The following is a 13,866-nucleotide window of genomic DNA, read 5'->3' as shown; positions in this document are numbered from 1 at the left end:
ATGGTGTGGACTGAAGCAAAGCAAGTCCCAGAAGCCTACAGAAAAGCAGCTTCTTGATCGATCCCCAGGAAGGTGTCAGGCTCCCCTATCTCTGTCACCAACTCTTCCTCAAGCTGATTGAGAAAAGCTGAAATTAAGCTTTCAGAAGGAACCCAGCTTATGTGCACCCAACACCAAAGAGCAAAAAAAGGCATTGGAGAATTAATTCTTCAGGCTCTCCCCTAAAACATCTGAAAAAGAGAACCCAATTCCTGAAGAAGCAGGAAGCAGTGGCTTAGGAAAAGCCACAAGAAAGGTGTGTCCTTTGCAGACTGATGACACAGATGAATAAAACTTACTCATCTGAATAATGTTTTTAGTTTACTGTAAATTTGGGTGGATGAGTTTGTCTAATTGGCTTGTTGAATAGGCTTTTAACTGAAAAAAAATGAGTATAAAATTTAGCCATTTAAAAGAAACCAGCAATAAAAGTGGAGAGTTTTTATAATTTGTAAATTCTAATTGCATACTTGAATTTATGTTTTATGCTGCTTCTTATACCTGTTAAGTCTCTTGTTAAAATCAACATTACATGATGCTCTACTTAGTAATGTACTGTCTTTGAGATTTGCTTAGATTTTTTTATACTAATGGCATTTTATGGGCATTGGTTATGAAAATAGTGTCATATCGTTACGGCATGTTTGCTTTAAAAAGTTGACTTAGGATTTCTCACATTAAAAATTTCAGTATTTAAAATTTAAAAATAAAATACACTTTCCTTACACTGCTCTTGTCTACAAAATTCTTATTGTCTTTCCTCAGATCTGCCTTTCCTCTATTACTCCTCAAGTCTCAGAAAACAGGAGGAAATCTGCCCCCACATGCAGAATGGGGCCAGGTGACTGGGAAACCAGGGGATACAAAAAGAAATTTACTTTTTGTGTGTGTGTGTGTGTGTGTGTGTGTGTGTGTGTGTGTGTATTGTAAACCAGACTATTAAAGTATCTATGGGATAGTTGAAAATATCAGAGGTCATGGGTAGGATAGAAACAGTAGCTAAGGCTATAAAAACATGAGTTATGTGAAGAGAGAAATAGGAGACATAGTTACTCTTAGGGCAGCAGAGGGACAGCTTAAAAATAAACAGAAGATACAGCAAGAGACACAGAGGAGAAGCATGACACAAACTACAGCTTGTCAGAGGGGCAGTGAGGCTGTAATACATGTGACAGCACAGTCCAAGAGAAAGACAACAAAGCAGAGCAGAGACATATATAAAAGATGGAAAACCACACATTCATATGTGTACATGTATATCACACTCATATATGTGATACACACACACACACACACACACACACACACACACACACGGATCATAGAAAGAGTAGTTCTAGGAAATGACAGAGATGGGGCCTAAGTGAAGATTTAAATTAAAAACATATTTAATGAGGTGTGTTGTGTGCCAAGCACTGGGTTAAGGAAGGAAGAAGGTAGAGGTGACAATGAGGGCACAGTGAAGGTTAGACACAGCAGGACACACAGGGAGGGGAAGGTCTCTTCAGGGATCTCAGTGGACTCTCACCAGAGAAGGCAGGAAGATTCACATTTATCTTGCAGTAACTCGAATCTAGGAACAACATATGAGAAGTTCAAGTTGATCTGTAACATTTATTTTTGTCACCAAATACATATTAAGATATAAAAATTATATTATATTTTTGTAACATATTAACTTTATTAAAGTTATATAACTTAGTTCAAAAGTTAAGGTAAAATAACGAATTTCAAAGATACCCTTTATGTTATTTGGAAAGCCTAGCATTAGCCTAGCCTAGCAAATTATTTTGGATTCATAGAAGGCTGGGGTTCCGAGTACTCTGGCATGTTCAAGGTTCCACAGTGAGCGGACAGCCAGGTTCTCTGCCCACCTCTGTTCCAACACACTTCTCTCTAAGAAGCTTCGACTGTGTTCCTTCTCCCAGCACACACCTCATTCTTGTTGGATAAGCAAAGTGATTGCTGCATCGTGAGGCTGGACGTGAGTCTGAGCGCTGCCATCTTGAGCAATGTGTTCCCAGGGAAGCTGTCTGTGGCTGCTCCTAGTACTATAGCCTTTATCCAGTGCTGTGCTGCTTACAAAACATTCTTGCTGTCTTAGGAAAACATTCTTCTCAAAATTAACTGCTGTAAGTGTAATGACTCAAAAGTTGTCATTAAGTACTGAGACTCCACAGAAGCACTCATCAGGACAGGACATATTCTACAGTAGGGCACACATGTGAAGGGATGGAAACAACCATTTTCATTTAATTTATTAGTAGTAATTTTAATTTTGTACCACTGAATATTCTGAAAGCCACAAATTTCCTTTTTATAATGTTTATAATCACTTTATTTACTTTGTGTGTGTGTGTGTGTGTGTGTGTATGTGTGTACATTCGTGCATGTCCTGGCACATATGTAAAGAGGGTGGCATGCAAATGGAGGTCAGAGGCCCACTTACGCTGGCTTTCGCCTTTTCCCATGTGCTTCCTGGGGACTGACCTCAGACCGTCGGGCTTCTTGGCAAGCTTCTTTACTTGCTGAGTCAGATTGCCAGTCCGGAAAGCTTTGACTTTCCACACTTTCAGTTAGTATACACTGCTGCAGCTTTAGGGTAACATTCAGTGTGTGAGGTGTTTTCTGGGGATGTAGACTTTATAAAATGAGGTAAACAGGAATGCAGCCCCCACGAAGAGGAAATGACAAGAAGCTGAATGCAATGTGTAGTTTTATAATACAGCTAATATGTTCTTCACCACTACGGGTGCTTTGTAATTTGTGTTTAAAGACTGACATTCAAATATGAATTTAATGGACATACATGTTCTTTGCTCAGAAACATCCAGCCAGTGCTTGCCCTCTGCACCCTTACAGCCACAGGTACAGTCAGGGCCTACCCCACATCCCCTGCCTGAGCATGGCTTGATGCTTTAGCTGTTCTATACTTTAATACTGGCCGTTAGGAAATCTAATGCAATCCAAGGTTAGCTACAATGCTTATAATATATACTCTTTTTTTTTTTTTTATGGTTTTTGGAGACAGGGTTTCTCTGTGTAGCCCTGGCTGTCCTGGAACTCACTTTGTAGACCAGGCTGGCCTTGAACTCAGAAATCCACCTGTCTCTGCCTCCCAAGAGCTGGGATTAGAGGCGTGTGCCACCACGCCCGGCAATATCTACTTTTTAATAAAATGTAAACTGTGCTGACTTACTTCACTAGATACACGTTGGCCCTGCAGTCTGCGTCTGTAACTCTCGTTCTCTGCAATCATTCTGGAAATGACTTGCTGTACTTTGCTCCACACAGAGGCTTTAAAGAGAAAAACACAGTGAGGAATGCTGGGGAGAAAAGTGCACAGCCTCTCCGTGGCAGCGACTGAGAATGACTCCCTGGGCTGCATCTGAGCTAGCATCAGCTCTGAGGAACTGTCATGTCAGTGACCCCATGCTCACTGGGTTGTCCCAAACACTTTCTTCCTACAGTATTTATATTAGCTGTCCTGGATGATGCTTCCTTCCAGAAAAGAAGAAGGCAGTCTACAATGTCTTACTAAGTGGGTCTGTTGCATTCAGTTTTCAAAGGCACTAAAAATAATGAATTTCTATTCCTCTGCTTATGCTGAGCAGAGTTTTGCTTATAATGTATTTCATATTGTCTATTAATATATATTAATTGTTATTTCAACCTTAATATTAATACATATTTTATATACATTATATTATATGTTATATATAGGTAAGAATTAACTGTTTCTCCTTGAAGATAGCCAGAAAAACTTACTAGAAATTATGAATATACTAGAATAGAAAAAAATTATAAAATTAAATAGTTACATCTAGATTCAAAGTCTTTTTTTTTTTTTTTTGCTGCTTAGCACTTTGACACTTGGCAAGCATTTAAATGTTATGTAGAAACATCGTCACATATTGAAGTATAAGATGAAAGGTGTATATGGTGTAGGTAAACCACTTACTCCAGTGTGTGGCACATGATAGTTAGAGGTAAACACTGACCATGGTTCTTTTCTCCTCAGAAGGAAGCAGGTCTTAGTGCAGTGGAAAACTGCTGCTTCCTTCAGATATATCTGGGGCAGGACAGGTTACTCTAAGCGCTGTTTTAGACCGTATATGGTCTATACACCAAACAAGCATGAATTTATGTGTCATGCTCAACAAATAAATTCTTTAAGGTACAACAGAATTCACAGATTCACTCAGCCATTGCTTGGAATGTGCTAAAATGCCTGCGGTACCATGACATTTGGCAACCAGTGGTGGGAAGGGTTCAGCAATAAAGTTCATCTTTGTCATCTTTCTGGCGAAAAAGTCACATAAGTTCTTTGCTTTGGAAAGAGCAATATGACACCAGTGCAGATGGATTCTTTTCTATGAAGTCTGTGATTTCCTTTCTATACAGCAGTTAGCTACACTCGATGGAACATAGGTTATGCTTTGAAATATCTCCTGGCAGGTTATATTTGATTAAAGTGTATTTTATACCTTCAAACAACAGGACTATTCTTCACAGTTATTAAATATTTCCAAGCTCAGTTCCATTTTTTCCAAGGTATTTCTATTTTCTCATTTCAGAAAATTAAATTATTCAGAAGATAGAATTGCTTTCACTGTCGCAAACAGTTTCACATACTGTACATATAGAGGAAGGCCTAACATTTAAACATGGTTAGTTTTTCTTTATACAACACACCTTTTTCCTCTCCTTCATTAGCTTGGAGGCTTCATTCAGTGGAATGGGAAAATCAAACTCTTTAGCTGCATTTTTCTGGTTTAAACCTATTTTTTTTAAAGTAAAGATATTGACATTAGTATATATTTTTAAAAGCATTATCCTGAAAACAGAGGCCATAGCTGTGTCTTGTAAGCTCTTTTGGGGGATGTTAGCTAATATTTGGAGTTGTATTTCTGATCACTAGGTAAGACCACTATACCACTCAGCTAAGATTATGTTGAAAACAACAATAAGCATTTGTTCCCTGGAGCCCTTCCTCCCTGCTTTCCCCTGTCTTTAGCATGCCCACCTTAACTCTCCTCACGTCATTCCTGACGTACTATACACTTTGCACACTTAACAGATTTCCAGAGAACCTTCTCGGATCTTACAAACCATGCTGGGTTGTCACAGAAATTCACGGTTTTCTTGAGAAATGTGTTTTCCTCTCTGGCAATCCAGTTTCTATTTTATAGATACTAGGTAAATAATACATTTGTTGAATTAACTAAAATGTGTTCCCAAATGGCATTGGCTAATTTGCCAGGCACATGTCACTGATTCTGGGTGAGGCACAGACACCGGATGAAGGTACTTCATTAAATCACATTGTGAGAAACTAATTCCCTTGCCAACTCTTTCAATCTTCCAACCACAGAGGAAGTCTGAGTTTGTCCACATGTCACTTAGAGATCTTCAAGATGTATTATTTTTCCTTCATGACATAGCTACTTTCTAGCAAGAAACCTATTTACTACAACTGAGCATTTTTTGCCATTATTAGCTTATGATTAATATCTCTTTTAGAAAACTGCACACAAATAGTGTTCTAACAAAATGTAGCTAAGAGGAGAAGCATACCTCTTTAAGCAAATCTACTAAGCAGACCAGCATACACTCGAGAAGAAAGCTGGAGCTTGGACAGCTCTGCTTCTGTTCACCTGCCCCTTTGAGTGCACACAGCCTCAGGTGATGTGCTCAGCATCCCACCGGTTTCTACTTACAGCCTTACCTGGTCTGTACCTACACTCCCTAAGGTAAGATGGGAGCCATGAAGTTTATCTAAAAATACAGCAAAAAGTATAACGCATGTACACAAGACTATCTCTGCCTCTTCTGTAACTGGGCACCAAAGTCCAGCACTCCAGGGATTTAGTCCCAATTTATGCTTCAGATCCCCTGGTTCTTGTCACCCATGCTCTGACCCTATTGAGCTGTACCTGTAGCTCTTCCTGGTCACTGCAATCATCGTCTGTCCTCAACAGTTTGCTTATACATTTTTCCACCTGTAATCTGTTCCAATTTGAGCCTCATGTAGAAAATCTCAAATAGGTTTTTCTACCATGAAGCTTTCCCAACTCTGTTATCCCTAAATTATTCACTATTTCCAAAGTATTCATTCATACAACCCCATAATAGAATTCTTCATCTTTAATTATTTACAACATATGGTTCTATCTCCTAAACATAGGAGGAAACCAGCCCCACCTATTAGCCTTGCTTGAAATGTTAGATTTGCCTGATGCTTATCTCTTGGCTTTCTAAACACCAGCACATCTTAGGATGGCTTACCAGCCTAACTTTCATACGGCATCTGTCTCTGGTAACATCATCCCACAAATTAAACACCTTTAGGGGTTATAGAAATAAAAAAAACACTATGATTTAATCAAAAAACTTGTTTTTCATTCATTCAGTAAATGTTTAGTGCATCTTGCTAGTCATTCTTTTTTCTTTAAGTCATCTGGGCTCAATGTGCCAACATTTACTGAGTTCTTAGTCCATGCCAAATATCATAACTGCAGTTGCTGCTTCATTTATTCTTCACAGAACCCCCAGCCACACCCTGAGGCAGAAACCATCACCTCTACTTGAAAGGTGATAAAGTTAAGAATCAGATAACTAAAATGGGCAACAGCGTATTTCTGATCATTAGCAGAGCCATGATTGTCCTTCTAACTTCCAAGCCAGAGGTCTTGATAATCTCTCCTGTTCCAGGAGACATTCTCTCTCTCTCTCTCTCTTTTTTTTTTTTTTGTTTTTTGTTTTTTGTTTCTTTTGAGACAGGGTTTCTCTGTGTAGCCCTGGCTGTCCTGGAACTCATTCTGTAGACCAGGCTGGCCTCAAACTCAGAAATCCACCTGCCTCTGCCTCCCAAGTGCTGGGATTAAAGGCATGCGACACCATGCCCGGCTTCCAGCAGACATTCTCTATCTTTGTTCTTTTGATTTTCTGTTCTACCTCTTTCTGTCCCTGAACTTGTTATCAATGCCCTTCTCAGGCCTCTCCATAGCACTCACAACTACTGACTTGCATACACATTACTCACATGGAAGTCCTTTGAGTACAGAATAGTCACCTGATCCATCTTGTCATTAGCATTTGACCTAATGTTTCACCATGCTAGATGGTAGATCTTGTTAAATGGATGACTAAGTCATTTTAATTCGCCATAGACATTTAATAAATATCTATTTAATATCAAATATAACCAGGACTGAGTACTCTTTGGTTTAGCTTAGGTGCATGTCAGTCTCAGGACACCTTTGCCTTGACTGCATTCCTGGTTTTACAAGCTCAGCAAGGAGGTCATTGGAGTTAATAGCTTTGCTATTCACACAGTAGCCAGTACAGATATGGCAGACTTAGCCTCGACTCTTCCTTCTCTCTTCTAGTCAGTTATCAGTTCTGCCCATTTGCCTCTACAGCTTTAATTCTAACCTTTCCATTTCTACTGGACCACAGCCACTGCCTTGAAGCTGGTTTCTGGCCTCTTATCAGCTACAAAGCTAAATTAAATCCATCCTGTATCTGAAAATACTAAATAAATAAATAAGAAGGCAGATCAGAACATGAAGTGCAGGGACGTTTTAAGTATGTAATTTAAAGGACCAAATCCCACACAGTGTACCAAGCAAGCAGTTGGAGTCAGACAGACTCAGATAAAAAAGGATCCAGACTTCTGGAGGACAGTGTTTCTGGAATAGGGGAACGGGGAAAAGTCATGAAATGAGTTACAAAGAAAGCCCCAGTAACATGCAAGACAGAGACATTAGGAATATCATTTTCTGACTACAATGCAATAAAACTAGAAAGTATAACAAAACTAAAGAATATGAAGGTCTCAGGATTTAGAACCTTTAAAATATGCTAAGCAGTATCAGTGTAATATGAATAAATACAATGAAATTATAGAACCCATTAAAATCGACAGTGGAGTATTACATATTGAGATGTGTGGGAGGTTCTAAATGTGTTTTTAAAAATTCATACTAAATACTTCCTGATTTTAAAAAGTAAATGAAATGCCTGATTTCTAATCTACATATTCAACATAACTCTGTTAAAAATTCCAATGATATTCTTCACAGAAGTTGAAAGTAATATTAAAACTCATTTAAAAGCACAAAGTATTCAGAAGAGTCAAGGCAATCCTGAACAAAAAAATACTGCCGATAGGATCAATATGCCCACTGTTAGGTCAAAGTCACATGATCGCCACAGTAACAGGAGCAGCACAGACTGTAAAACCATGGAACAGAATAGGAAGTCTAGATGGAAACCAATACAGCTAGCCACTAAGTTTTGACAAAGATTGAAAAAACAGCATTGGGAAAAAGAAACAGCCTTCTACAAATGGTTCTGGGGAAGCTGGACAGCCTTGGGTACAAGAAAGAAAACACTCCCCATTTCTTACCTCAAACAAAAACCAACTCTAAATTGGTGATGGGGGTAGGGGGACCTTAATGTAAGATCTGAATACTGGAAAAAGTATTGGCAAGTTCTGAATAGGACCCCAGTTGCCAAGGAAATAAGGCCAACAATTGACAAATGGGATCTCATGAAATAAAAAAAAAAAATCTTCTGTGTAACAAAGGGAACAGTTGGGTGAAGAGAAAGCCCACAGACTAGAGGAAATCAGAGGTATGCGTCTTAGAGATTAATAAGTAGAGTATACATAGAACTAAAAAAACTGACCAGTAACCCACCTCCCCAAAAAGAACTGATGAAAGTAATAGAGAATTCAGGAAGGAGGAAATAGAAATCATCAATCACCATGAAAAACTGCTTAACTCTCCAGTTGCCAGAGAAATCCCGATTAAAATCACATTGACATTACATATTACTCTAGTCTGAATGTCAGTCATTTAGAAAGCAACAGGAGTTGGCAAGATGGTCCAGAAGGTAAGGACCCCTGGCTGCCAAGCCTAACAACAGGCAGAAGAACTGAGAGAACTGACTCCCACAAGCTGTTCCCTAATTCACACACATATGTCTGACATACACATACAATAGACAGACAGACAGATATAGATGATTGATAGGTGATAGATAAATGATGATAGATAGATAGAAAGGTAGATAGACAGATGGACAGATAAGATAAAGAAAGAAAGAAAGAAAGAAAGAAAGAGAAAGAAAGGAAGGAAGGAAGAAAGAAGGAAAGAAAGAAAGAAAGAAAGAAAGAAAAAGAAAGAAAGAAAGAAAGAAAGAAAGAAAGAAAGAAAGAAAGAAAGAAAGAAAGAAAGAAAGAAAGAAAGAAAGACAGACATATGTAACATAAATTCTGGTACAGATGTGGACAAAGAGAATCCTGATCTTTATACATGGTTGTGGGAATGTAACCTAGTCCAAATTCTATGGAAATCAGTATGGAGGTTCCTCAGAAAATTAAAAAATACATCTATTAAATAGCCCAGCTATACCTCTCCTGAAACCCCAAAAGACTCCAAGTTAACATATCATGGAGACACTTGCACATCAATGTTTATGCAATAGTATTCCCACAGCTAAGTTGTGGAAAGATCCTTGGTCTCCACACAGAAAATTTTTTAATCCATAAAGAAGAATGAAATTATGTTGTCTTCAGGGAAATGGGTTCAACTGGACACCATCATATTAAGCAAGCCTCAGGAAGTCAAAGATTACATGTTCTCTCGTTTGTATTTCCTAGATTCTATACAGTCACATAAAAGCATGCATGTGTAGATTAAATTGTCTAAGGGGATAAATGAAGGGTTGAAAGAAAGGAGAATAGAGGGGAGCTGGGTGAGGGGTGGAAGTAGTATGTTCAATATACAATAAATATCTATAAGAAAAAATGGAATGCATTTTAAAACTATTAAGAAATAAAATAAATGCTCAAATTTTAGCATAAAAAAGTACACCAAAAGAAAGCACAGGAAAGAGAATATGGCTAAGAAGTTGGTATTATATAGGGAAGAAACTAGAAAAAAAAACGCTTAAGTAATAAATCAAAATCTTGCTTTAAAAATAATCAAAATACTAATGTCATCAATACAAAGGGAGAAAGTAATGCCTACACAAAAAACAGAGAAACAAATTATTAAGAGTGGACTGACCATTAAAGCATAGGTGAACTTTTAAAATTAAAACTCATCACTTTGCAGAGCTCAGTGGAAACACATTTGGAGACTGAGATGAAGTGTGTAATTGCTAAGGAAGTGCACGCTGCCTAAACTGACCTCTCAGAAAGTGTAAACAGACTAGTTTTTACACCACAGAGAACATTATTAATAAATTATTCCACAAAAATCGAGGTTCAGATGGTTTGCAAAAGAATTTTATCAAACTTTCTAAGCCACATGGTTTCAATGTTCCATAACTTATTCTTGAACACAGTAAAGAAAGAAAAACTCTCAATTACTTTTATGAAATAAGTCTAACTTCAAAATCTAAATCAGGTAAAGAAACACAAAGAAAAAGTACAGGTCACTATATCTCATGAACATCAATAAAAAATTCTAAGCAACTCACTATTAAAGGTACCACTATATTAAAAAAATACAACAGAAGCAAGAGAAAATTATTTCAACACTGTAAGGTTGATAAAGTATTTGGAAACCTATTTATATCACGCTATACATTACTAATTCCAAGAAAAATATTATTATCTCCATAGATCATAGTAAACCTTTGACAAAATTTAAAGCTCATTCATAATAAATAAAAAATACTGAAAAAATAAAGAGATACTTTTTCATATTCTAAATATATAGTCTTAGTCCTAAAACCAGTACTTTATTTAATGGTGAAACACCAGAGGCATTTCTCCTAAGAACAAGGTAAGGTGTCTGTTATCTCTACACTATTCACCCTGCACGAGAGGTATTAGCCAGTATAATTAGACAAAAAGATTATGGTAGACATAAGAATGAATAAGAGGGAAATAAGATTATTCCTGTTTGCAAATGGGATATGCCAGCTGGGGATGGTGATACATATCTTTAATCTCAGCACTTGGGAGGCAGAGGCAGGTAGATCTCTATGAGTTGAAGGTCAGCCTTGTATACACACTGAATTCCAGGCCAGCTGAAGATACATAGTGAGATCCTGTCTTAAAAACAAAAACAAAACCAAAAATCCCACAAATAACACACACCTGCAAAATACATGAAAATTATGAGAATCAGTGATGGAGCTAACCACATTAGTCAGTCAGTTAGTGAACTGATCAGTGAATTAACAGGATCTAAAATTAACATGGAAAAAAGAATAGGCCTGAGGAAGAGAAGCCGTCCACGTATAGATTCCATCTAGATATGTCCAAAATAGACAATGCAGACTAATACTTGCATAGATAGGGCTAAGATTAGTGGGTAGTAGAGGCAATGGTGAGGGGCTATGATGCCTTCAAAGGGGTACAGAGTTTCTCTGTGATATTACAGTTATGTTAAAATGGAATGCAAAGGACACAACTCTGTGGATATGTAAGAACCATTAACTTGTGTACCATAACTGGGTGAACTGGATACACTGTTAATGAAATCTCAGTAAAATTGCTTTGAAAAGTATAGGTAAAAGGTGTTTCTCTGTGTTGTCCTGGCTGTTCTGGAACTTGCTCTATAGACCAGGCTGGCCTCAAACTCACAGATCTGCCTGACTCTGACTCCTTAGTGTTGGGATTATAAGTGTGGGCCACGACTACATCTTCAGATCTTCTGTGTTTTAACAGGATGCTTCAACGTCTCTTAAGAGGTCTGATTGAATATATATCAGGTAATTAGCAATTAATTTTCTTTTCTTTCTTTTTTTTTTTTTTTTTTTTGGTTTTTCGAGACAGGGTTTCTCTGTATAGCTCTGGCTGTCCTGGAACTCACTTTGTAGACCAGGCTGGCCTCGAACTCAGAAATTCGCCTGCCTCTGCCTCCCGAGTGCTGGGATTAAAGGCGTGCGCCACCATGCCCGGCTTAATGTATATGTGTTTTGCTTGTGCACCTTGTAGATGCATGATGCCCAAGGAGGGCAGAAGAGGGCATCAGATGCCTTGGAACTGGAATTACAATCAGTTATATGTGGGTGCTGAGGTCCAAACCTACATCATCTGGAAGAATAACCAGTGCTCTTAACCCGTTGAGCCATCTCTCCAGCTCCTGTAATTAGCAATTTCAATAAATGTCAGTGAAAAATAACCAACAAGCGCCGCGCCAAACTCCCATTTCTCTGAGCGACTGAAGTAGCTACCTCCAAGAACTTCTCTCAGGTCTCTGGGTTATCTTAAATGTCCTGCAGCCCTTTTACAGGTCACCACCCCACTAAAAGAGTTAAAGGAATTCTCCTAAACGTATGGCTCCAACACAGACTGGCAGAAGAGAGGAGCCTGGCAGCCTATTGACTAGGATGCTGACAGGAAAGGCTAAGAGGAAAATGACACCAAGGCTGACAGGAAGGCTGACAGAAAAAGACTGGCAGATGCAAAGGTTGAGACAAGGACCAACAGGAAGACTGACACAAAAGTTGACAGGAAGTCTGACGCGAAGCCTGGCTGACGGAAGCCGCGCGCACAAGATGGCGCTGACAGGCCGCTGACAGGACGACCCCTCCCGCTGCCGTGCCACCTGCTTGCGCTGCTTGCTCCCGGCCCCTGGACGCTCTCGACCTCCGCTGGAAAGGGGCGGAATCCGGGGTGTCAGTGACCCCGGCCTGGGAGCCAGTGGGCCGCTCTCCTCCCGGGGCCCCGGGCTCCACCGCTGCTTGTTTTGGGGCACAGCGGGCCCCGAGCCCTGGGCCTCGATGGCCAAAACCTCGGAGACCCCTCAACTGCCACACGCCATGGCGGTGCGAGGCGAAGCGGGTCACGTAGATCAAGCGAGGCCCATCTGGCCTTTGCCCACTGCCGCTGGGCACCATCTCTCGGCCTCCTGTCAGGCAACCTGCGGGACCTCGGAGCCGGCCTGAGCCCAGGGCGTGGGGTGTGTGTGTGAGGTGTGTGTGTGTGGGGGGGGGGACACTTGCGCATGCGGGCTGGGCGAGGGGGAGACCCGTTGGGGCCAGACCTATGTGAGGCGAGGATGGGGCTGTCCTAGAGGCCCCAACTTCACTGAAGAGAGATGGAGTGTGGGTGGGTGAGCTGGAGTCCAGAACACCAGGAGCCTGGGTACTGGGTAGGAAGTTGAGGTGTAGAACACGGAGAAGCTGGGGTTGAGGTAAGGAAGGGATTAAGGACACAAGAGTTCAGGCACCTAGCAGAAGACAGGAGCCTAATGGGGATCTCTGTTAGAAGTTGGGAGGCAAGGAAAGCCCTACCGAAAGGGAAACAGGAAGGACTGTGGTTGTGAGGATGGCCTTTCATCTAGAGAGAGGTTGAATTTCAGGCTATGCATCATTTGGGACTGGGATGTAAGAAATATCAAATATGGTTCTTTTCTATCAAATACTATAAAAATGTGTGTTTAGGACAAGGAATTAAAACATTTTTATCTCCTGTCTTCCACCTTGTAAGACTTTCTTGCAAAATGTTTTAACCCTTTACGTCCAGTAAAATTTTGATTTATGTAAAGGCCCCTTGCTCTGTGTGATAATCTTCCTGTCCTTGGAGCAGTGACCCCTTCCCACTTCTCTGTTTTTAATTTTTGTTTTGTTGAGACGTGGTTTCTCTATGTTGTAACTTTAATTTTTTTAGGCCTTCTATTTTATTTATTATTATTATTATTATTATTATTATTATTATTATTATTTGAGACAGGGTTTCTCTGTGTAGCCCTGGCAGTCCTGGGACTCACTCTGTAGACCAGGCTGGCCTGGAACTCAGAAAACCGCCTGCCTCTGCCTCCCAAGAGTGCTGGGATTAAAGGCGTGCGCCATCATGCC

The 13,866-nt window shown here is 39.8% G+C and overlaps 1 protein-coding gene and 1 pseudogene across 3 annotated transcripts; one reads left to right on the top strand and one right to left on the bottom strand.

The window, feature by feature from the left end:
- On the top strand, positions 1–331 carry LOC110304215 (annotated as a pseudogene).
- C11H5orf47 (chromosome 11 C5orf47 homolog) lies at positions 48–12,937 on the bottom strand. 3 transcript variants are annotated; one of them, XR_002379212.1, is made up of 5 exons: positions 12,615–12,937; positions 4,735–4,820; positions 3,239–3,336; positions 1,568–1,612; positions 48–113 (listed from the first exon to the last, which is right to left on the bottom strand). XR_002379212.1 is itself a non-coding variant. In XM_021178138.1 (4 exons), exons 1-4 carry the CDS (start codon positions 12,904–12,906, stop codon positions 1,592–1,594), a joined length of 501 nt encoding a protein of 166 aa, XP_021033797.1. In that variant the 5' UTR covers positions 12,907–12,937; the 3' UTR covers positions 1,446–1,591. The 3 variants fall into 3 exon arrangements, 1 of the variants encoding a protein (XP_021033797.1); XR_002379211.1 differs by lacking the exon at positions 48–113 and having other exon boundaries at positions 1,446–1,612; XM_021178138.1 differs by lacking the exon at positions 48–113 and having other exon boundaries at positions 1,446–1,612; positions 4,731–4,820.
- Positions 12,938–13,866: the final 929 nt, after the last annotated feature.

Source organism: Mus caroli, chromosome 11, assembly GCF_900094665.2.
Source record: "Mus caroli chromosome 11, CAROLI_EIJ_v1.1, whole genome shotgun sequence".
Classification (NCBI taxonomy): domain Eukaryota; kingdom Metazoa; phylum Chordata; class Mammalia; order Rodentia; family Muridae; genus Mus; species Mus caroli.
The sequence above is the reverse complement of the archived record's forward strand: the minus strand, read 5'-3'. Positions and strand labels throughout refer to the sequence as shown.

Coding starts and splice junctions, on each gene's coding strand:
- C11H5orf47 (XM_021178138.1), bottom strand. CDS start 12,906: ATGGTGCCCAGCGGCAGTGGGCAAAGGCCAGATGGGCCTCGCTTGATC. Junction 4,821..12,614: donor GGAGCAAGCAGCGCAAGCAG/GTGGCACGGCAG, acceptor TAAAAAAAATAG/GTTTAAACCAGAAAAATGCA. Junction 3,337..4,730: donor GAAGGAGAGGAAAAAGGTGT/GTTGTATAAAGA, acceptor TTCTCTTTAAAG/CCTCTGTGTGGAGCAAAGTA.